General features: G+C 35.7%; 1 protein-coding gene across 1 annotated transcript in view; it reads right to left on the bottom strand.

Moving 5' to 3' along the window:
• ORC4 (origin recognition complex, subunit 4) overlaps positions 1 to 25,144 on the bottom strand; it is a 92,247-nt gene that overhangs the window by 23,952 nt on the left and 43,151 nt on the right. Inside the window, exons 2-4 of the mRNA XM_012659424.1 lie at positions 13,360 to 13,433; positions 10,718 to 10,794; positions 10,012 to 10,102 (exon numbers count right to left, since the gene is read on the bottom strand). Of these exons, the coding sequence (XP_012514878.1) occupies positions 10,012 to 10,102; positions 10,718 to 10,794; positions 13,360 to 13,416 (225 nt within the window). The 5' untranslated portion in view covers positions 13,417 to 13,433. The remainder of the gene's footprint in view (positions 1 to 10,011; positions 10,103 to 10,717; positions 10,795 to 13,359; positions 13,434 to 25,144) is intronic.

Below are 25,144 nucleotides of genomic sequence, written 5' to 3'. Positions count from 1 at the left end.
AGTAGAGACGGGGTCTCGCTCTTGCTCAGGCTGGTTTCGAACTCCTGAGCTCAAACAATCCGCCCGCCTCGGCCTCCCAGAGAGCTAGGATTACAGGCTTGAGCCACCGCGCCCGGCCGTCGATCTTTTAATTTATATTAGTTTTTCCATGGATACACTATCATCTTTTCAAATATTGGAAACTTCATTATATACTAAAAAAATTTAGTTGTTTATTAACGTTATATTGACGAACATAACCAATTTGGTTAACTCCTTTCCACATTTTTTGTAGCTAAAAATTATTTTTAAAAACATACCAGGATAATTCACTTAGACCTACCAATATCCAGGGATTTTTATGCTCATTAACTATTGTTATTTCCAAATAATATAGTAAACACAAGATTCACTAATAGGTAATCAGAGGAAACAATCCATTTAACCAAGTAGCAAGTCTGTCAACAAGAAAATTCCATATGGAAGAGTATTTTCTAGGGCTCAACCTGTCAATAGAAGTCCTATCTATTTTTTAAAATATAAAACAAGACAACATTATCTGTTTGCAATTAACTGTAGATTTTTGAGTTTTTGTATTTCAGATAATTTGGCTTAGGATAGTGTTTTAAATATATTGTAATCTTATGTTTTAAAATTTGAACTTATAGAATTATACCATTGAGAGTTCTTATCTAAGAATAAGCTTATATCTGACAATTTATTCAATCCTTTTTTTAATCTCGGGATACTCCCCCACACACAACAAATTACAAAAATGACACAAGTCAAATAATGCTCCTCATCTCTTTACAACCTCTCAATAATGGGGTGTACCAGGAATAAACTGAATTATACCAAAATGGAAAACCAGGTAGAAGATTTTTTCCAGATTCCAGTGAAGTCACAGTAGAAGAATGATTTCACAAGGCTCCGGTTTAAGAAGAAACAACAAGTAGATAAACTGCCAGCATGGTCAAGAATAACTGATCCATTTTATTAACTAACAGATACTTTGTCATAATGCTGTCTCCTTTAAACTTGAGTACATAGAATAAAACCAAATAAATGTTTATAAAAAGATGCTATAACATGAAAATGAATGAGGACACCACACTGATTAAAGATGCCTGATGCTCATCTTCCCCCCTACCCCACAAGAAAGAACCAAGGCCATGAATAAACAGCTAAGATTTGACTGAAGAGAGAGCACTGGAGTACAGACGTACATGTGGTGACTAAAGTCCAGGAGGGCAGCATGGAGGCACATGGCATCTGTAGTCCCATTTCCCCTGCCCAGACTGGATTTGCCCAGAGTCAGGAGAGACTTCCCATTTTGAGAAAAAGATAAGCAGAAGAGCCCACCAGCTCCCAATGCCACCAGAAACACTACAGTCTTTATGACAGAAGATTCCTACAGTTCTCACAAGCCCTGAGCACTGTTTGGAGAGCTTCCAAGAATTCACACAGCTGTATTGCCCCAGATTAGGAGCACAAGATGTGCACTCCCCACCCTTCACACACACATCCTTGGAGCCAAGCTATTGCAGGATGGCGTCATCTTGAAACCACAGCCACCTCTGGAGTGTGCCTGCTCTGGGGCCAGAAGCCACTGCTCCTCTCCAGCACTGGGTCTCTACCTTCATTCCACCGAGCCCACACGGGTAGCGGAATGCCACAACCCAAGCTGCATAGAGCATGGGCCCAAGATTGGCTGTCACTAAGGTCCTACACGGGAAGGAAACCAACTCCCACCAACGCACTTCCAACAAGAATACCCAGGCAGTCCTACCCAGGACCAACCAGCCCATGAGCCAGCCAATCCAATGCGTGCCCTCCTCCAAGAAGAAGAGGCCCCTGAGACACTGATATGCCCCTTTAGCCTGAAGAACCACTAAGCATCCATGTTCGAGACCTGAGAAACAACCCTGCAGCATCCCACCCCAACTCCCCACAGACACCCAGGCCTGCCCAACAGCCCTGGGCCTGCAATTAAGGTCTGAGAAACAATCTTTCAGGACGTCCTTGGCAGGCATGACTCCAGCCTGGCCAAGCAGCCTTGAGCCCACAACCTGGACCTAAGAAACAGCCCCATGGGCCACCAATGGTGGAAATGTCCCCAGGCTAGCCAAGCAACCAAGTGCCTGTGCTCCTGGCTAGACCAACAGCCCAGTGACTTCAACCACATTGAGCCAGACCCCCAAACTGGCCAACCCACCATCGGCATGCATGTGCCACCAACATGAGAAACAGCCTGGCAAAGTCACACTACTGCCACCACAAACTCTTGCAAACTAGGTCACTGGGAGAGAGATGGACATCCAGATCCAGGAAGCTCCTGGAAGCTCCTCCAGGAAGCTAAAGGAAACCCAAACAGATACAACTCAAAAAGATCTGAGATACATTATAGTCAAATCTTCAAAAGTCAAAAATCAAAGAAAAAGAAATAATTCTAAAATCAGCAAAAGTGTCAAGTCACATATAAGGAAATCTTAATGAAACTAACAGTAGATTTCTTAGCAGAACCCTTACAGGGCAGGAAAGAATAGAGTAACATATTCAGAGTACTAAAATAAAAAACCTTCAAGTCAAGATTATTATACTAACTGAAGCTAATGCTTCAGAAACAAAGGAAAAATAAAAGCTCTCACAGACAAGCAAAAACTAAAGAATTCATCATCTTTAGACTGGCCTTAAAATAAAACCAAAAAGGAGTCTCACATGTGGATATGAAAAGATGAGAACCACCATCATGAAAATGTTAAAAAAAAAAAAAAAAAAAACACTAACCAGTAGGGGCAATATAGAAAGGAGAAAGAGAAAGGAATGACACCTTATTGTTACAGAAAACCACTCAACTATAAAAATAAGTAATAAGAGAGGAGGTGGGAACAAAGGATATATAAAACCACTAGTAAACAATAAAATGACAGAAGTCCTCACTTATTAATAAAACCTGAAATGTAAACAGATTAGATTCCCCATTTAAAAGATATAGACTGCATTAAAAAAAGGATTTAAAAGACCCCACAATATGCAGTTTACAAGAAAGTCACTTCACCTGTAAAGACACACATAAACTGAAATGAAAGAATGGAAAAAGATATTCCATGTAAACAGAAACCAAAAGTGAGCAAGAGTAGCAATACTTATATCAGACAAAACAGACATCAAGTCAAAAGCTGTAAAAACAGACAAAGGAGGACATAATATGATAATAAAGGATCAATACATCAACAGAATATAATAAATGTAAATATATATGCATCCAACACTGGAGAACTTAAATACATATAAAGCAAATATTATTTGATCTAATGGAAGAGATGAACCCCAATACATTAATAGTTGGGGACTTCAACACCCCACTCTCAGCACTGGACAGATCACCTAGACAAAAAAAACACAAACAAAAAAAACCCCAAAAACATTGCATTTAAATTGCACCACAAAGCAAATGAACCTAACAGACATTTACAGAACACTGCACCCAACAGATGCAGAACACAGTTTTTTTTTTCATCAGTATATAAAACATTCTCCAGGATTGACCACATGTTAGGACCACAAAACAAGTCTCAAAAAATTAAAAAAAAAAAAAAAAATCAAAACTATATCAAGTATCTTATCTAACCACAATGAAATAAAACTGGACATTAATAACAAGAGGAACATTCAAAACTACACAAATACATGGAAATTAAACAACATGCTCCTGAATGACCAATGGGTGAAAGAAGAAATTAAGAATGAAATTTAAAAATTCCTTGAAACAAATAAAAATAGAAACACAAAATAGAAAAACCTTTTCAAAGACAAGTTTATAGCAATAATAGGGTACATCAAAAAACTATAAAGATTTCAAATAAACAAACTCATGATGTATCTCAAGGAACTATTAATAGAAAAGAACAAACCAAATCCAAAATTTGTAGAAGGAAAGACTAAAGATCAGAGCAGAAATAAACAAAATTGAGACATAAAAAATAGAAAAGATCAATAAAATGAAAAGTGGCTTTTTTGAAAAAATAAACAAAACTGACAAAACATTCTCTAGATTAAGTAAAAAGGAGAGAACATTCAAGTAAATAAAATCAGAAATGAAAAAGGAGACTCACAACAGATACCATAAAAATAAAAAGGATCCTTAAGACGACTATAAACAATTATAAGTCAATAAATTTGTAAACCTAGAGGAAATGGATGAATTCCTAGACACATACAATCTACCTAAGAGAACTAAGGAGAAATAGAAAACCTGAACAGATAAATAACAAGTAATGAGACTGAATCAATTATAAAAAGTTTCCAGGACTGAATGGTTTCTCCACTGATTTCTACCAAACCTTTAAAGAGGAATTAATACCAATTCCAAAAAAATTGAAGGAGAGAGAATTCTTTGTAACTCATCCTACAAGGCCAGCATAACCTTGATACCAAAATTAGAAAAGTAGCTCTGTGACTCAGTCCCTAACAGGCCATGGACCAGTACCGGTCCACAGCCCAGTGGTTGGGGATGGCAGGTCAAAGCAGAAAAATCTCATAGATAAAAAGCCTACTGGAATTGACAAGCAATTATAGCAAGATTGCAGGATACAAGGTAATACACAAAAGCTAACTGCTTGCCAATATACAAGTAACAAACACTCAGAAAATTAAAAACACACTATGATTCACATTAGGACCCCCAAAAATTAAAACTTAAGTATAATAATATCTCTAAAAAGAAAACTACAAAAGCTCTGATGAAATTCCTAAATAAATGAAGAGATATATCATGTTAATGAAGGGGAAAACTCATTACTTCCCAGTATGATCTGTAGATTCAACACAAAATCCCACCACGTCAATTCAAAGATTCCCAGTATTTTGTGGATGTCAACAATTGATTCTGAAGTTAATATGAAGGTGAAGTACCCAGAATAGCCAACACAATACTAAAGAACAAACTCAGAAGACTGACAGTACTTGACTTCAAGAATCACTATAAAACTACAGTAATCAAGGAAATGTGATATTGGCAAAAGAACAGAAAAATAGATCAAAGGACTAGAAAGAGCCTAGAATACAGCCGCACAAGTATAGTCAACTGATCTTTGACAGAGCAGCAAAGGTAATTTAATGGAGAAAAGACAGTTTCCAATTGGACATTCATACGCAAAAACTAAATCTAGACACCAATGTTACACCTTTCACAAAAATTAACTCAGAATCAGAGAACTAAATGTAAAATGCTAGACTATAAAACTTCTAGAAGATATGTAGGAAAAAATCTAGGTCATCTAGGGGTTTGGTGATGACAACAGCAAAATCATAATATATCAAAGAAAAAATTGACAAATTGACTTTATTAAAATTAAAAACTTCTGCTTTGCAAAAGATACTGTTAATAGAATAAAAAAACAAGCTATAGACTGGGAGAATATATTTGGAAAACACAACTGAAAACCAAAAATACAAAGGACTCTTAAAAGTTACCAATAAGAAAATAAACAAAGCAATCCAAAAATGGGCATAAGACACCTCACCAAAGATACACAGATGAAAAATAAACATATGAAAAGATGCTCAACAACATAAGTCATTAGAGAACTGCAAGTAAAAACAAGAATAAGACACTACTACACACCTATTGGCACTGCTAAAATTTTTAAAAACCTGACCATACCAAAGGCTGGTGAAGACGCTGAACAATAGGAACTCTCATTTACTGCTGGTAGGAAAGTAAAATAATACAGCCACATTGGAAGACAGTTTGTCAGTGCCCTACAATGCTAAATATAGTCTTATGTGATCTAGCAACTGTACTCCTAACTACTAATAGAGTTGAAAATTTTTATCTGCATAAAAACCTGCATGCAAATGTTTGTAGTAGCTTTACTCATAACTACCAAATTAGAAGCAAACAAGATGTCCTTCAATAGGCAAATGGATAAACAAACCGTGGTACATGCAATGCATACAATGGAATATATTCGGTGATCAAAATAAATGAACTATCAAACCACAAAAAGACATGGAACATTAAATCCATACTGCAAAGTAGAAGCCAATATGAAAAGGCTACATAGTGTATGATTCCAACTATATGACACTCTGCAAAAGGCAAAGTTATGGAGACAGTAAAAAGATTAGTGGTTGGTTACCAGGGGTTCAGAGAGAGGAATAAATAGGTAAAGCACAGGGATTTTTTAGGGTGGCAACACTATTTTGTATTACACTGTAATGCCGTATACAGGACATTATCCATTCATAAAAACCCATAGAACTGTACAACACAAAAAGTGAACCTTGAACTATGAACTTTGGTTAATAATAATGTATCAATATTGGTTCGTTAATGTTGCAGTCCCCAACCCCATTCCGTGGCCTGTTAGGAACCAGGCCACATAGCAGGAGGTGAGCAGCACAGAAGGAGGTGAGCTGTGGACCAGCAAGTGAAACTTCATCTGTATTACAGCCGCTCCCCATTGCTCCCATCACTACATAAGCTCTGACTCCTGTCAGATCATCAGCGGCATTACATTCTCATAGGAGCTCCAACCCTACTGTAAACTGCGCATGTGAGGGATCTAGGTTGCATGCTCCTTATCAGAATCTAATGCCTGATGATCTGAGGTAGAGCTGAGGCAGTGATGCTAGCACTGGGGAGTGGCTGCAAATAAAGATGATCATAGCAGAGACGTTTGACCGTACAATAAACGTAAAGTGCTTGAATCATCCCCAAACCATCTCCTACCCCTGGTCCATGGAAAAACTGTCTTCCATTAAGCTGGTTCCTGGTGCCAAAAACGTTGGGGACTGGTGCATTAACTGGAAAAAGTTTCCATACTAAGGCAAGATGTTAATAATAGAGGAAACTGAGTATCTGTTAGTGGGAGGGTTATACCAGAGCTCTACATTATCTGCTTGATTTTTCTATTAAAACATAGACCTCTGCAGGTATGGCCTGTCCTGCCATACACTGGGACTGGGTTGCAGTGTGGACAGTCCTGGGAAATGGGTCTAGACTGGAAAGGTGACTGCCTTCTTGCCTGTCATATAATGCATGTTCACGGGGGACCTGGTGCTAAACCACTTGTAGATGACTGCTTCTGGGATGGGGTTGCATACATAGCAGAGCAGCTCCCTCACTGAGACTCACAGAAAGTCAGTCCTTGACGCAGGGTTTACAAAAATAATAATAATAATAATAAAAAAAAATTGGCTGGGTGCAGTGGCTCACACATGCAATACTAGCACTCTGGGAGGCTGAGGAAGGAGGATTGCTTGTGGCCAGGAATTTGAGATCGGCCTCAGCAAGAGAGAAACACTCTCTACAAAAAATACAAAAATTAGCTGGGTGTGGTGGTGCATTTCTGTAGTCCCAGCTAGTAGGGAGGCTGAGGCAGGAGAATCCCCTGAGCCCAGGAGCTTGAGGTTGCAGTGAGCTCTGATGACACCACTGCACTCTAGCCCAGGCAACAGAGCCAGACTGTCTTAAAAAAAGAAAAAAAAAAAAATTAAAAAAGCCAACTATATTTTAGTCAATTTACTAATGAAATGGTATCCCTTTCATTTGTATTTCGTACTTGGACATTGTTATAAGTGTTTACTAGCTTTATTATCTTTTTTGGTGAAATTTCTCCAAGTCTTAGCGACAAACTTCTAAGATGAAGTTCTGAATAAATTCAGTCATTAGTTGCTCAAGTTGTATTTTTAGGCTTGACACCCTCATGCAGAAATAACTGAGATTCTAATTCTCTGTTGTAATACCATTTTGTTTCAAGATGCACAGTTGACTATGGTATGATACATCTAATTTATTGATTTCCTAGATCTCATTTTTTCTTTTATTGATATAAGAGTATCATCACGGAGCTTCTTAAAGAATTAAAATATTATCTAAATATGTTCTTTGAAGATTGATATGATGATTTTTTTTCCAAAGATAATAAAATGAAAACTAGAAAAAAATTACTCTTTACTGAAGAAAGATCTAAATACATATTATGCGGGTTTGCAGAATATTAGTGTTTATGATCAACACACGCAGCCCTTGAACTTTTCATATTTCTAAGATAAAGAAACTCTATAAGCATCCACACAGGGAAAAATCACACATAAATTTAAAACAAATTAGCTGTGGTGGTCATTAGTGACATTCACCAAATACTTCTGGTTAATCTCTCTTCTAGATACCTAGTTAGGAATGCACTTCTTACTCTCTTCAAGTTAGAAGTGACCATATTCTAGACAGTGCACTGTGAGGAGATGTGCTCTGATCACCTCTGGGCAGGAACTTTTAAGAGAGTGTCCATGATTCACCATGCTCTCTTCTCTTCACTGGGGTGCTTGTGAAAAAACATGCTGAGATAACCTCTATCACTTCTCTTGAGTGAATACAAGAGCAGTGGCCCTTTATTGATCCACACTGAGCACACAGAGCAAAAGCAAACAATGAACTTCTTTTGTGTTAAGCCGCTGAGCTTTGGGGTTGTTATGACTGTGTAATCTAGCCTATTCAGATTGATAAAATAATTATAAAGGAGAAAAAAAAGCCTGTCCTTAGAGTTTCCCCAGAAAACATGAATGAGTAAAATCTACATACAGATGGTCCCCAACTTACAATGATTCAACTTAGGATTTTTTGATTTAAGATGGTGCAAAAGCAATATGCCTTCAGTAGAAAGTGGTAAAATACCCTAGTGATGCTAGGTAGAAGTAATAAGCTGCAGCTCCCAGTCAGCCATGGGATCATAAGGGTAAACAACTGACCCTCTACAGTATACTACCATACCAGACCATTTTGCCCACTTTAGGCTAATGTAAGTGTTCTGAGCACCTTTAAGGTAGGCTAGGCGAAGCTATGACGCTCAGTAGGTTAGGTGTATTAAAAGCATTTTCAACTGAAGATATTTTCAACTTATGATCCCACCATAAGTAAAGGAGCATTTGTAACTCCAAAGTGGAAAAAATCGACCCAAGAATTCAACCGCCAGCCATGTTGTAAGTTACAAAAAATAACTTTCGATGTATTTAAGAAACTCTAATGGTACAAAAGCATATTAGTCACATAGTGCTCTTATAAAAATGACCCAAAAATAACACTAAAGTAAAATGCAAAGAAAAACAATAATAAAACTTAAAAATAAAGAAATAATGATTATACAAGCTGGGCATGAAGACTGAAATTAAACAGAGTCAAAAACTAATAAATTATTGTAAATATGATTATAATAAATGTGAAAATTCTTGAAATACTAAAAAACTTCCTAGATCTAAATTCCTACTTTATATACTTTAAACAATACTAGAAATGAATGACAACAGTAAAATCTTAATTTCCTCATCATACATAAATCAATCAGCAATACATTGTTTTAATAAAAAAATTTTACTTCTATTCACAATAATTTTAAAAGTGTATTAGTTAGAAATCTAAATTTATTGCATAGAATATGTGAGAAAACATTTTACACAGCTTAATCATTTAAAATTAAATAATAATACTTTCAAATTTTAACACCCATACCTTGTCTCCTATATTGAATAAAGAATGTGAGAGGAAAGAAAAAGGAGAATAAAACAAGACTATCTTTTTGAGGTAACTAAGCAAATATGATAGTGAGGAGAATTATAGAAGACTTGAGTGTGCATATGAAAATATTATGTAAGCTCAGGTTAAACAATAAATAGGAAAACTAAAAATAAACAAGAAAACACAGATACAAAGGTACAAAGTACATGCTCAATAAATGGTAGTTTCTTTTCCCATTAGCAACTTCTAATTCTTCGAGGACAAAAAGACCATGATGAAACTAACATCAGCTGAAAATCTGTCACTGGGAGGAAAAAGAAGGAAAAAAAGGTATGCCAAACTGAAAGATACCACCCTAACTTTACAAGGCTTTTGTAAGTCTTCTGTTATTTAAAGAAAAAAAAACAAAGCAAAATGTTAGTTACAAAATAATGAAATGGAAAACGTTTCCAGTATTATAAATAAGAATTATCACATGCCTACCAAAGCAAACACCAGAAATCAACAGCTTTTACCGTTGTTTTTCCTGATCCTCGGGGTCCAATAATGAGTACAGAGTTACTTTCTCCATTGATAGCAGTTCTTTTCAGCAGTTCAATTAAGTGTCTAAAATGATATAGTAGGCCAAAATTTAAAAAATAAGGCTGGAATAACTTGCTAGGTAGTGTTTTTTTAAAGCTAAATTTAAATATACACAAATTCCTCTCTTTTTTCCCTCTGCGCACTTGACTCAGGCTCTAAATAGTCATATACAGAAGAATACAGAAGAATACAGACTATAGGCTCACTAATTCTTTGGAAACCTCAAGTGAAAACCTAGTAAGTTTGGAATATAATATTGGTTTTTATGATGGTAGGGGACAGGGGACAATGGTGGCAACTCTTAGGACCCTTGCATTCAGATCTCCTTTTTTACTAACACTCTGCACTTTCATGCCACAGCCAGCTGGTGGCCATTAAGGGCAAGGTCAGAATTCTCTTCATAATACCAGATAACAGAAACAAAGCAAGATTCAAAGTTAAAGGGCTTTCTCATTATGGAAATACTTGTATGTACTCCTGCTTCATGATATTCAGTGTTTCTATACACAAGGCAATTTTTTTTACTCCTATAGTGTTCGCTAGCCTTTTAAAGATCAAATTTGCGTATAATAATTTTTGCAAAGCCTGGAGGGCATCTGTGAGTAGCTTCATATCAGACAAAGAGACAACTAGACTTACTTGTATTGTACTTGTACTCCATATAGGTTATTATGTGGACTCTGATGACAAAATCTTTCACGTAAAATTCTTTGTACCTGATGAGATTAAGTCAATAAAATTATTACACATGTATTCAAAAATGAGAGAAAGTACATTTACAGTAGTCAGAATTAGGTATTAATGAATTAATTCAACCTTTCCTGAATACTTGTCCTCGAGAGTTCTGCCACTATTTTCACGACTTATAAATTAATGGTCTTTCGCCTATCTCAAGTCCCATAGAAAGAATGAGAATCTAGTTGTAAAGGTTTCAACAAGAGGGAGAATTACTTACTTTAGCTACATTAGCAACTTGAAGGCTGTTTTACTGCATGTGATTGAATGAATACTTCACTTCGTATAACATGTCATCCAAGGAACAAAGACAGGAGGAAATCTAATAATGCAATCTAATCTAATAATGCTCGTGTTCTACACGCTCAATCTCTAGAGACCAACACATCTAAACTGGCTAAGCTCAAGTCCTATCAATCTGTACATATCATAAAATTCAGGATTCTGAGGGAAACAGTTTAAAATTTCATGTAGTTACTGAGGACCTACTAGTTTCAGAGCACAGTACTACTAAAAAGGCATGAAACATGCCTAAAAAAACACTGCAAAAATAAACTGGAAAGAAATAATAAATTCAAGAAGCAAACTGCAAAAAAGTAGTAATTTGGCATATAAGCAAATGCTCAATTATATGATGACAAAACCTACATTCATCTAAGCTATAAAATAAGGAATCATTAGAATGATTTTTTAAAAATCTTTTAAGGAGCTATATTTTGAGTTCACCTTGGAAGGAGGGCCTTAGACTTAGTTGTGAAAAATTATGTCAGATAATCTAGCACAGCCTTTAAAAAGATGGACCATTTAAGCCATTCCTTTTTTTTTGAATCTGTAGTTAATACACAGGTCTTTCAGGGACAAAAACCTTAGGGAACTGTCTCAAATTTGGCTCTGTGGGTTGAAATAAAAACTCTCCCAAAAAATTTTCTTCTCCCGGACTGAAAGCAGGGGACTAATTATTCATGTACAAAAGAGACAAATCTGAATCCTCAAAACAATTACTCACTAGAGATAAAACAATCCATACTTATCACTACAGATGAAGTGGAAAGAATAAGGGGATTGGTCCCAGAAGAGCCAATTATATTAATTTAAAAAGGTTAAGTCTTTTCTAAATATTAATTTATCTATAAAGTACAATAACATCTTGATAGTAGGCCTGTTATCTGTAACACAATATAGATATTTTATAGCTAATAGCTATAAAATACTTAAATAAGCATATATATAGACTCAACTAATCATCATGTGTATTCCTCTACCTGGATGAGATCACTAGAAATTAAATGACAAACCTCAATCCTTTTCTTAAAAACAAACAAACAAAACAAAAAACTAATTGAAGTCTACTAGAGAGGCAACAACTATGTATAATATATTAGATAAAGGAAATGAGGTTGTAGTGAATAGTCAGAAGGTTCACAAATCCCAAAGTGATTGGGCATGGAGGTTAAATAGTTGTATCTATGTACAAAAATTAATTCAGGTGTACATGGAAGATTTGTGCATATTACATATAAAGGTATATAAATTGTACCTCAGTTAAACATTTTTTTTCAAAATAGCTAAACATTTTCCTTCAAAAAAGTTAGGTCTTATAAAAGAATACTAATAATATTTCATTTTGATTTAAAAAATAAATGTAGTTCATGTGAACTACAGATAAATGGAAATGCCAGGGTAGAACTATCATGGCCATTCTCTACTAGACTCTAAGCCTTCTAAGGGAGAGACATAGAGGTATATGCACAGCACTGGGAATAAAGTATGCACTTAAGATAATATTAAAAGTTCATTATAAAAACACTCAAAAAAACCAGGATTATATAAGGAAATTTCTTCAACCTGACACAGGGCATCTATGAAAAACCTACAGCTAATATCATACATAATGGTGAAAGACTGAGTTTCTTCCCCCTAGGATGAAAAACAAGACAAGAATATCTGTTCTTGCAACTCCTATTCAACATTTACTCAAGGTTCAAGCCAGGGAAATTTGGCAAGAAAAAGGCATTTGGATTGGAAAGGAAAAAGTAAAACTTTCTCTATTTGCAGACGACATGATGTTGTATACAGAAAATCCTAAGGAATAAACTGCGAAATTATTAGAACTAATAAATGAATTAAGAAAGGTTGCAAGATACCAGATCAAATATAAAAATCAATTGCATTTCTATATACTATCAATGAATTAACCAGGATGAAAATAAGAAAACAATTCTATTTGTAACAGCATCAAAAGGAACAAAATACTCAGGAATAAATTTAGCAAAAAGAGTGCTAAACTTATACTCTGAGGATAGTATTTAAATACATTGAAATAAAAATTTACTCATGTAAAATTGTAAAAGTTTAGTAAAACTTTAGGATGAGTAAAAGTTAGGATTCCGACTACCCAAAGACTTAAAATGAATGAAATTGCCTCACGACAGAATGAGTGATTCTTCTTAAGTGGTAAGGGAAAAATTTAAATTAAGAAGATGACTATTTCTCTGATCACTTTTTCATCTTAAAAGGCCTTGATATTAATGAAAATACATACTAACCTGTGAAAGGCAGTCCGCATGAATTAAGTTGTTATTCTTTGATTTACGACTGCTCATTTCAACAATTTCAAATCCTTAAAAAAAAAATTTAGTATGAACATCATAAATGCTATTGGCTTAAAGAGATTATTTAAGTATTTACTATTCCAGAATCAAAATAAATACAAGTTTTCAAATGTAAGAAAGTTCAAATTTCTCAAACTTTAAAAATCCTCAACAGTTCCACTCTGTCCAAGTTCAGGCTTATTTTACTCTCTCATACCACACTTAACAGATACACTTTTTATTGTACTCTGCTTTACTGAGTTTTGCAGATACTGCATTTTTTATAAATTGAAGCAACCCTGTATCCAAAAAGTTTATGGGTACCATTTTTCCAATAGTATGTGTTCACCTCATGTCTCTGTGTCAGTATTTTTAAGCAATAAGGTACTTTTAAATTAAGGTATATAGATTTTTTTAGACATAATGCTATTACACACTTAATAGACTACAGTACAGTATAAATATAACTTTTATATGCACTGTGAAATCAAAAACGTGCATCAATCACTTTATTGTAATATTTACTTTATTACAGTGGTCTGGAACCGAATCTACCATATTTCCGAGGTCTGTCTGTATGTGGTTCTTACAACTACTCCTCCCTTTCCCTTAAATCTACTTACCATTCATCTTCTCTTCCTTCCTTTTTCTTTTTTTAACTTCCTTTATATAGTATGTTTCTCTCACCCATCCATCCCACAGGATCATCTCTTACAGAAAACCTTCTCTTTCTTGCTCCACTCAACATATCCAAATCATCATCACAGAATAGGTTAAATGCCTCTTCTGTAAACACCCATAAGCGCTTGTATTTCTCTTCGTCCATAATAAAATTGTACTAAACAAAACTGTCTTTTTAATTGACAATGTCCCCAAACTGAGGACATTTTTACATTCCAAACATAGCATAATGCCCCAAACAAAGCTAGAAATAAAGTAATAACTGGAATGAAAAAAATACTAATGAAAAAATAATTTTTGTGAAATTTTCCTCAACAGTAATATACTCAAACAAATGCATTTGACTAAAAGATCAAATTTTCTTAGCACTGATTTCCTATATTGTTACAAATGCTTTGCACTTATCAATTCATTTTGTCCTCAAAATTAGCCTCAGAATAAGTACTATTATAATCCTCCTTTAAGATCAGAAGACATAGAATGGTTAAGTAACTTGACCGAATCAACGTGTAAGTGGAGGACTCAAGAGCTGAACAGAATAAAGGTACACACTTTTTAAAAACATATATTCTGGTTTCCCTATTCCCTAAAAGGAACACAGTCCTGATCTTAGCTCAGAGAATGCCATTTTTGAATTTCTGACCTCCAAAACTTGTAAAACTCGAGAGGAGCTGACCTTGTTAATCAAATCACCAATGATTAACGTTACCATAATACGAGAGTGATGGCAGCAAGGATAAATAGGAGGCCCTACTGCTTGTATCCCCAAATAGGAACAATAATTTCACAGCCATCCATGGACAAAAATACCTTTGTGGGAGCACTGGAATTCAGGTAAGAGTTTGTGAAACCCAGGTGGACCTGATGAACTAGGAAGGTTGTTTTGAGAGCGCAGATTGTCACCCTAGTAACAGACTTCCTGACTGTGGTCTAGGCTTCAGTCCTGGAAATGGCCTTGTCCTCCTGGGGGATCAGCTATAGCCCCATATGACCTAGTTACCAGGGGCTATAACAGAGTTTGAATCCTGTCTGATCCCTAGATGGACTGGACTGTCTCCAGGGCTTTTGTCTGAATAGCTGGCGCTGGGATGAGGGTCTGAATATAGCAGGACTGTTCCCAGTTGTGCCCGGATAGGTAGAGCTTCCTCCAGGATGTAGGGAGGGCTCCTGTTGAATCACTCCAACAGGAGTGATCTGGGTAGGCAATATTGTCCTGGTGCATAGCTGAGGGGAGCTGGAACTAAATCACAAGGCTGCTTCAGGGACTACAGCCAAGGCCAAAGTTTCCAGGCCTGTCTCTGGGGTCGTGGACGTGCATGTCTCCTGGTGGGTTGCTGAGTGGGCAAGCCTGCTATCAAGTTGTACTGAGTTCACTATAAGTTCAACAAACTGCCCTGAGGACTCAGACAGGGGTGTCTTCTTTTGGGTCCTTAGAATGATCTCAGACCACAGTGAGAGGGGATGGAGCAAAGTTACAGTGTTGTTTGGGGGTCCACACTCGAGATCAAAGATGGTAGTGTAGGCCTCTCTTCTGACACACTACTGTGCATGACTTCTCCTGGGCTCTGTGGTGAATAGTTTTGGTAGGAGGCCAATATCTTTAATGAACACAGATGCAAAAATCCTCAACAAAATAACAGCAAACCCAATTCAACAGCACATTAGATTGTTCACAACGATCAAATGGGATTTATCCTTGGGATGCAAGAATGGTTTGAAATATGCAAATCTATAAATGAGATACAACACATTAACAGAATAAAGGACAAAAACCATATGATCATCTCAACAGATACAGAAAAAGCTTTGGACAAAATTCAATATGTTTTTATGATAAAAACGCTCAACAAATTAGGTATAGAAGGAATATACTTCAACACAATAAAGGCCATTTATGACAAGTCCACAGCTATCTACATACTCAAAGGTGAAAAGCTGAAAGCTTTCCCTGTAAGAAAAGGAATAAGACACGGATGCACATTCTGGCCACTTTTATTCAATACGGTACTGAAAATTTTAGCCGTAAGAATTAGGTAAGAAAAAGGAATAAAAGGCACCCAAATTAGAAAGGAAGAAAGTTAAATTGTCTTTGTTTGCAGATGACACAGTCTTACCTAGGGAAAAACCATAAAGACACCACCAAAATATTGTTAGAATAAATGAATACAGCATAGTTGCAGGATACATAAGCAACATAAAAAAATCAATAAGATTTCTCTATACTAGTAACTACTTGAAAAAAAATGTTTTAAAAATCCAAATTACAATAGCATAAAACAATTTAGAAATAAATCTAACCAAAGAAGTGAAAGATCAGTATGCTGAAAATTATCAAACATTGAAGAAAGAAACTGAAGACAGAAATAAATGGAAAGATAGCCTGTGTTCATGGATTCGAATAATCAATATTATTAAAATGTCCATAACTACCCAAAAGGATCTACAGATTCAATGCAATTCCTATCAAAATTCTAATGACTTTTTCACAGATAAAGGAGAAGAACATCCTAAGATACAAACAGACCCATAAAAGGCAATGAATAGCCAAGGCAATCATGAGACAAAAGAATAAAGCTGGAGAGGAAGTGGAGCAAGATGACCAAATAGAACCCTCCAGTGATTGCCCCCCTACAGGAACACCAAAGTGAACAACTATCCATGCAAGAAAGCACCTTCATAAGAATAACAACAACAATAAAAATCAGATCATAGTACCTGATTTTCACACACTATCAAGGAACGAGGCATTGAAGAGAGTAGGATAGTTTTGCAATGCACCACCCCTCCCTTATCCTCTAGCAGCACTGCACCTGTGGGGGCATCTGTGTCCTTGGGAGAGGGAGAGCAAGCAAAGTGACTGTGGGAGTTTGCATTGGAACTCAGTGCTGCCCTATCACAGCAGAACACAACACAGGCAGATTTTTGCTGGCTCTTAGCCTTGGCCAGAGGGGGATTCTTAGCCCTAGAGGGAGGAATCCAAGTTCTGACTAACTCTACAACCGACTAAATAAAGTGACCTGAGGATTGGAATAAAATTGAAAGGCTGTCAGGCCACAAGAACTGCAGTCCCTAGGCAAGCCCTGGAGCAGCCCAGTGGACTTGGAGTGCACATGACTCAGTGAGACAACAACTGTGGCAGTCAAGGGAGTGCATGTGTCACCCCTCCCCACCAACTCCAGGCAGTGCAGCTCCAGTAGAGACTCCTTCCACTTGGAGAAAGGAGAGGGAACAGAGCAAGAAACTTTGCCTGGTAACCCAGGGAATTCTCCCTGATCTTACCCAAACCCACTAAGGTGGTTCCTCTCAGAGTCTGCAAAAGTTACAGCGTTATTGGTCTTGGGGCACTTCCTATTACTGATAAGACTGCAATAACCATAGCCTTTTATCACAACACTCAAGTCCCTTTGAATACTTGGAAGGCCTTCCAAAGGAGGACAGGTCAAATAAGCCCAGAGTACTAAGATTAGAATAAATGTGTAACCTTCAATGCCAAGACATTGACAAACAAACATCTACAAGCATCAAGAACATCCAGGTAAACATGACCTCATTAGATGAACAAAATAAGTCTCCGCTAACCAATCCAGGAGTGATGGAGATATGTGACTTTCACGAAGAGAATTCAAAATAGGTGTCTTGAGGAAGCTCAACGAACTTCAAGACAATACAGAGAAGGAATTCAGAATTCTATCAGAGAAATCTAACAAAGAGATTGAAATAATAAAAAACTCAAGCAGAAAATCTGGAGCTGAAAAATTCAATTGACAAGCTGAAAAATGAATCTGAGTTCTCTCAACAGCAGAATTGCTCAAGCAGAAGAAAGAATTAGTGAGCTTGAAGACAGGCTATCTGAAAATACACAGAAGAGAAAAAGAAAAAAGAATAAAGCACAATTACAAGATCTAGAAGATAGTATCAAAAAGGCAAATTAAGAGTTACTGGCAGAAAGGAGGAATCAGGGTAGAAAGTTTATTCAAAGACATAATAACAGAAATTTTCTAAACCAAGAGAAAGATATCAATATCCAGGTACAAGAAGGTCAGAGAACACCTGAAAATAAAGGGATGGAAAAAATATTCCATGCAACTAGAAACCAATAAAGGGTAGGAGTGGCTACACATCTATTAGATAAAATAGATTTCAAGACAAAAACTGTAAAAAGAGACAGAGAAGGTCATTATATATTGATAAAGAGGCCAATTCAGCAAGAGGATATAACAATTATATATGCACCCAACACTGGAGCACCCAGATATAGAAAGCAAATATTATTAGGCCTAAAGAGAAAGACAGACCCCAATACAATAACATATTGAGACCTCAATACCCCACTTTCAATATTGAACAGATCATCCAAACAGAAAATCAACAACAAAAAAAAGGGAGTTAATCTACACTGACCTAACTGACTTAACTGACCTAACAGACATTTATAGATCATTCCATCAACAGCTGCAGAATAGACATTCTTCTCCTCAGCAAATGGAACATTCTCAAGGATAAGAGCCTATGTTGGGCCACAAAAAAAGTCTTAAAAAATTCAAAAAATATGTAAGTGGTCATCTTTTATGACCAAAATGAAATAAAACGAGAAACAAGAGGAACTCTGAAAACTCTACAAACACACAGAAATTAATATGTTCCTGAACAACCACTGGGTCAATAAAGATATTAAAATAAAATTTAAAAATTCCTTGAAACAAATAAAAGTGGAAGCACAACATCACAAAACCTATAGTATATAGCAAAAGCAGTACTAAGAGGGAAGTTTATAGCAATAAACACCTACCATCAAAAAAGTAGAAAAACTTAACATAAACAACCTAACAATGCACCTTGAAGAACTTGAAATGCAAGAGCACATCAAACTCAAAATTAGTAGAAAAAAGAAATAATAAAGATCAGAAGAGAAATAAATGAAATTGGGATAAAAAAAAAACACAGAAGAGCAATAAAATGAAAAGTCAGTTTTTTGAAAAGATAATCAACAAACATTTAGTCAGACTAATTCAGGAAAAAAGACCAAAATAAATAAAAGAGATGAAAAATGAAACATTTCAACTACAGAAATTCAAAGGATCATCAGACACTATTATGAGTAACTGTATGCCAATAAATTGGAAGACCTAAAAGAAATGAATAAATTCCTGGACCCAACAACCTGTTAAGATTGAACCAAGCAGAAATCCAAAACCTTGATAGACCAATAACAAGAGATAGAAGTAGTAATAAAAAGTCTCCCATCAAAGAAAAGTCCAGGACCTGATAACTTCACTGCTGAATTCTATCAAACATCTAAAGAAGAACTTTATAATACCAATCCTATTCAAACTATTCCAAAAATTGAGGAGAGAATACTTCTAAGCTCATTCCATGAGTCTAGTGTTACTCTGATACCAAAACCAGATAAAGACACAACAACAACAAAAAAGAAAACTACAGTAAAGATCATAGATGCAAGAATCCTCAACAAAATACTAGCAAACCAAATTCAACAATACATTAAAAAGAACATTCACCATAATTAAATGAGATTCACCCAAGGGATGCAAGGATGCAAATCAATAAACGTGATACATCACAAAAGCGGAATGAAGGACAAACACCATATGATCATTTTAATTGATGCCAAAAAGCATTCAATAAAATTCAACATCCTTTCATGATAAAAACTCTCAAAAACTGCAGAGAGAAGGAATATACCTCAACATGATAAAAGCCATACATGACAGACCCATAGCCTTATTATACTCAATGGGGAAAAACTGAAAGCCTTTCCTCTAATATCCAGAAGAAGACAAGGATGCCCACTTACATGACTGTTACTCAACATAGTACTGGAAGTCCTAGCAAGAATGATTACAATTAGACAAGAAAAAGAAATAAAGGGCATCCAAAATGGAAAGGAAGAAGTCAAGTTATCTTTATTTGCAGAAAAAAAAAATTATATTTAGAAAAACCTGAAGACCACCAAAAAACTATAAGAACAAATAACCAAATTCAGTAAAGTTGCAAGATAAAAAAATCAACATGGAAAAACCAGTAGCATTTCCATACACCAATAGTGAATGATCTGACAAAGAAGCCAAGTAAGTAATTTGATTACCACAGCTATAAATAAAATAAAATACTGAGGAAAAACTTAACCAAAAAAGGAAAAAATCTTTACAGAGAAAACTATAAACAATGATGAAAGAAATGGAAAAAGATACAAAAAACGGAAAGATATTCTATGTTCATGGATTGGAAGAGTCAATATTGTTAAAATGTCCATACTACATAAAGCAATCTACAGATTCAATGCAATTCCTATCAAAATACCAAAGACATTCTTCACAGAAATAGAAAAAGTAATCCTAAAATTTATATGGAAACATAAAAAGTCCAGAAAAACCTAAGCCCTCCTGGGGAAAGAGAACGCAGCTAAAGGAATCACATTACCTGACTTCAAATTATACTGTAATATAAAGCTACAGTAACCAAAACAGCATGGTACTGGCATAAAAACATATGTATAATTAATAGATCAATGGAACAGAATAGAGAAGCCAGAAATAAATCCACACGTTTACAGTGAACTCATTTTCTATAAAGGTGCCAAGAACATATACTAAGGAAAGGACAGTCTCTACAATAAATGGCACTGGGACAACTAGATATCCATATGCAGAAGAAAGAAACTAGACCCCTATCTCTCACCATATACAAAACTCTAATCAAAATGGATTAAAGACTTAAGTCTAAGATCAACTATGAAACTACTAAAAGAAAACATTGGGGAAATATTCCAGGACATTGGTTTGGGATAGGATTTCTCGAGTTAATACCTCAACAGTACAGGGAACCAAAGCAAAAATGGACAAGTAAGATCACATCAAGCTAAAAAGCTTCTGCAACACAAAGGAGACAAAGCAACAAAGTGAAGTGACAACCCAAAGAATCGGAGAAAATATCTGTAGGCTTCTCATCTGACACAAGATTAATAACTAGAATATATGAGGGGGTCAAACAACTCATTAAAAAAAATTTTTAAATCTGATTACAATATGGGCAAAAGATCTGAATAGACACTTCTCAAAAGAAGATATACAACTAGCCAACACATACATGAAAAAATGCTCATCACTAATTATCAGAGAAAAGCAAATCAAAACTACAATGAGATATCACCTCATCCCAGTTCAATGGCTCTTATCCAAGATAAGCAATAATGAATGCTGACAAGAACATGGAGAAAGGATAATCCTTGTACATTGTTGGTAAACTATAATATAAATTGCTATAGACACTACAGAGAACAGTATGGAGGCTTCTCAAAAAACTAAAAATAGAACTACCACATGATCAAACAATCCCACTGCTAGGCATATATCCAAAAAAAAAAAAAAGGGAAATCAGTATATCAAAGAGATATCTGCACTGCCATGTTTATTGTAGTATTCATAATAAATAAGATATGGAATCAACCTAAGTGTCCACCAAGAGCTGAATGGTTAAATAAAATGTGGCACACATACACAACGGAGTATTCTTTAGTCATTAAAAAAAAAAACTGAAAACCTGTCATTTGCAACAACATGCATGGAACTGGAGGACATTATGTTAAATGAAATAAGCTAGGCACAGGAAGACAAATTTTGCATGTTCTCACTTACATGTGGGTGCTAAAAGTTATAAAAACTTAACTCATGGAGATAGTAGAGTAATAGTTACCAGAGGCTGGAAAAGGTAGTTGGGAGTGGGGGATAAAGTGCAGATGGTTAATGGGTACAAAAGTACAGTTAAGATCATTGAAGACCTAGTATTTGGTAGCAAAATTGGGTGATTATGGCTGACAGTAATTTATTGTATATCTTAAAACAACTAAAAAGTAGAATTGGAATGATCCTAACAAAAAGAAATGATAAATGCTTGAGGTGATGGATACCCCAATTACCCTGATTTGATCACTGTAACAAATCACATATATCCCGTAAATGTATACAACTACTGTGTACCCATCATAATTTTTAAATAATTAAAAATAAATAAATTTAAAAAATGAAAAAAAAGGAACATAGGTGGAAGCATCACACTATCTAATTTCAAAATCCAGTGCAAAGCAATGGTAATTCAAAATAGCATTGTATTGAGACAAATACAGACATATAGAACAAAAGATAATAGAGAACCCAAAAATAAATCTATACATTTATATCAACTGATCTTTAACAAAAGTGCCAAGAACACACAATGGGGAAAGTCCCTTCGATGAGGAAAACTAGATATCCACACGCAGAAGAATGTAATTTGACCCTTATCTCACATGATACATAAAAAATCTAACTAAAAATGGATTAAAAACTTTAAACATAAGACCTGAAACTGTGAAACCACTAAAAAGAAAACATAAGGGAAAAACTATTTGACATCGGTCTTAGAAAAGATTTCTGGATGTGACCCCAAAGGACAGGCAACAATAATGAAAACAGACAAATGGGATTACACCAAACTAAAAAGCTTCTGCAAAGCAAAAATAATCAAGAGAGTTAACCTACTGAATAGGAGAAAATATCTGCAAATCATATATCTGATAAGTGGTCAATATCCAAAATATACATTCAGCATTTATCTGAAGATCCAAGGAACCATGGATAGAGAATATTCTTGGGGGTGGGGAGAGAGTCCAACAGTAAAAAAATAATACAAGAAAAAACACAATATAACAGCTGTTTATATAGCATTTGCACTGTATTAAGTATTATACATAATCTAGTATATGAGAGGATGTGTAAAATACATGCAAAGTCCATGCCAGTTTACATACGGGACTTGAGCATCTGTGGATTTTGGTATCAGAGGGGGGCCCTGGAACCAACTACCAAGGGATACCAAGAGAAGACTGTGTAAGGAACTCAAACAATAGCAAAGAAACAAATAACCCAATTTAAAAATGGTCAAACAACCTAAAACGGTATTTTCACAAGCAGACATACAAATGGCCAACAAGTATATGAGAAAATGATCAATATCACTTATCATAAGGGAAGTGCAAATCAAAACCACAATGAAGTATCTTACACCTTAGGATGGCTATTGTCAAAAAAGACAAAATATGGCCGGGCATGGTGGCTCACGCCTGTAATCCTAGCACTCTGGGAGGCCGAGGCAGGCGGATTGTTCGAGCTCAGGAGTTCGAGACCAGCCTGAGCAAGAGCGAGACCCCGTCTCTACTAAAAATAGAAAGAAATTAATTGGACAACTAAAAATATATAGAAAAAATTAGCCGGGCATGGTGGCGCATGCCTGTAGTCCCAGCTACTCGGGAGGCTGAGGCAGAAAGATCGCTTGAGCCCAGGAGTTTGAGGTTGCTGTGAGCTAGGCTGACGCCACGGCACTCTAGCCAGGGCAAAAGAGTGAGACTCTGTCTCAAAAAAAAAAGACAAAATATGACAAGTGTGGGCAAGGTTTTGGAAAAAAGGGAACCCTTGGACACTGCTGGAGGGAATGTAAATTAGTATCACACAATCATTATGGAGAACAGTATAGAGGTTCATAAAAAAATTAAAAATAGAATTACCATATGATCTAGCAATCCCACTCTCGAGTGTGTGTATATATCCAAAGGAAATGAAATCAATATGTCGAAGAGATATCTTCACTCCCACGTTCACTGCAGCATTATTTATTCACTATAGCCAAGATGTGATGGAATCAACCTAAGTGTCCATCAATGGATTAATGGACAAAGAAAATGTGGGGGGGTGTGTGTGTGTATATGTACACACACACACATACACACATACACACAATGGAACACTATCCAGCTATAAACAAGAAGGAAATTCTGTCATTTTCAACAACTTGGATGCATCAGGGTATATTATGTTACGTGAAATAAGCCAAGCACAGACAGGACAAATACCAGACCCCCAGCAGATGCCTGACACTGCCAATATAGGACTGAATCCTATGTTTTTCTTTTGATCTGATAACCAAGACGACTACCAAGTGACTAAGTGGCAGGTAGCATACATCACACGGATATGCTGGACAAAGAAATTACACGTCCCAGGTGAGACAGAGAGGGATACTGCTAGATTTCATCACACCACTCAGAATGGCATGCAATTTAAAATGTAAGAATTGTTTATTTCTGAAATTTTCCACTTAATATTTCTGAATCACAGGTGACCACAGGTAACCGAAACCACAGAAAGTGAAACAATGGGGGACTATTGTATGTGGAATCTAAAAAAGTTGAAGTCACAGAAGCACAGAGTAGAATGGAGGTTACCAGGGGTGGGCGTGGGGTGGGTGGGTATTGGTGATGCTGGTCAAATGACATAAAATTTTAGTTAGACAGGAAAAATAAATTCAGGATATCTATTGTACAACATGATTACAGTTAATAACAATGTATGATATACTTGAAAATCCACGAGAGTAGACTTTAAATGTTCTAATCACACACACACACAAAAAACATAAGTAGGTTAGCTTGATTTAGTCATTCCACAATGTACACATATATCAAATCATGCTGTATACCATAAATATATATAATTTTTATTGAATTTAAAAAATACATTGAAAAGTATGTAAGTGGCAGAGCCAGGATCTGAACCCAGACATGTTATACTCTTAACCAACTGTTACTTATTTAGCCAACTGTTTAAAAAAGGGAAGTACACACTTCGATAACTTGAAGGAACAGCAGCCACTGTGGCAATATTATATTTTATACCCATGTTTATTAATTTTATATAGTGACAATAAGAAAGCCAACCCTGGTAATGCTGTCTTCTCCTTTGGAAATGTTAACAGGTCTTTAGTTGAACCAAGTCTTGACAGCAAGCAAATCTGTGTCCCCTCACTTACTGTGTAAGTTAGGCAGCCATGGCCTAAACCACCAAAAGGCTTCTGGCTCTACAATCCAAAATTGGCTTCTCGCCTTATAAAAAGCTACAAGTGTGGCGATTCCCAAGAAGGCAAATTCAATTAACTTTAAAAAAAAGCATATTAATTACTTCTACCTATTTATAATCCTGGATTGACAGCTCACTAATAACATATTTTT

Source organism: Propithecus coquereli, unplaced genomic scaffold (genome assembly GCF_000956105.1).
Source record: "Propithecus coquereli isolate 6110/MARCELLA unplaced genomic scaffold, Pcoq_1.0 Scaffold118, whole genome shotgun sequence".
Lineage (NCBI taxonomy): Eukaryota > Metazoa > Chordata > Mammalia > Primates > Indriidae > Propithecus > Propithecus coquereli.
This window is presented reverse-complemented; position numbering and strand designations above follow the sequence as displayed.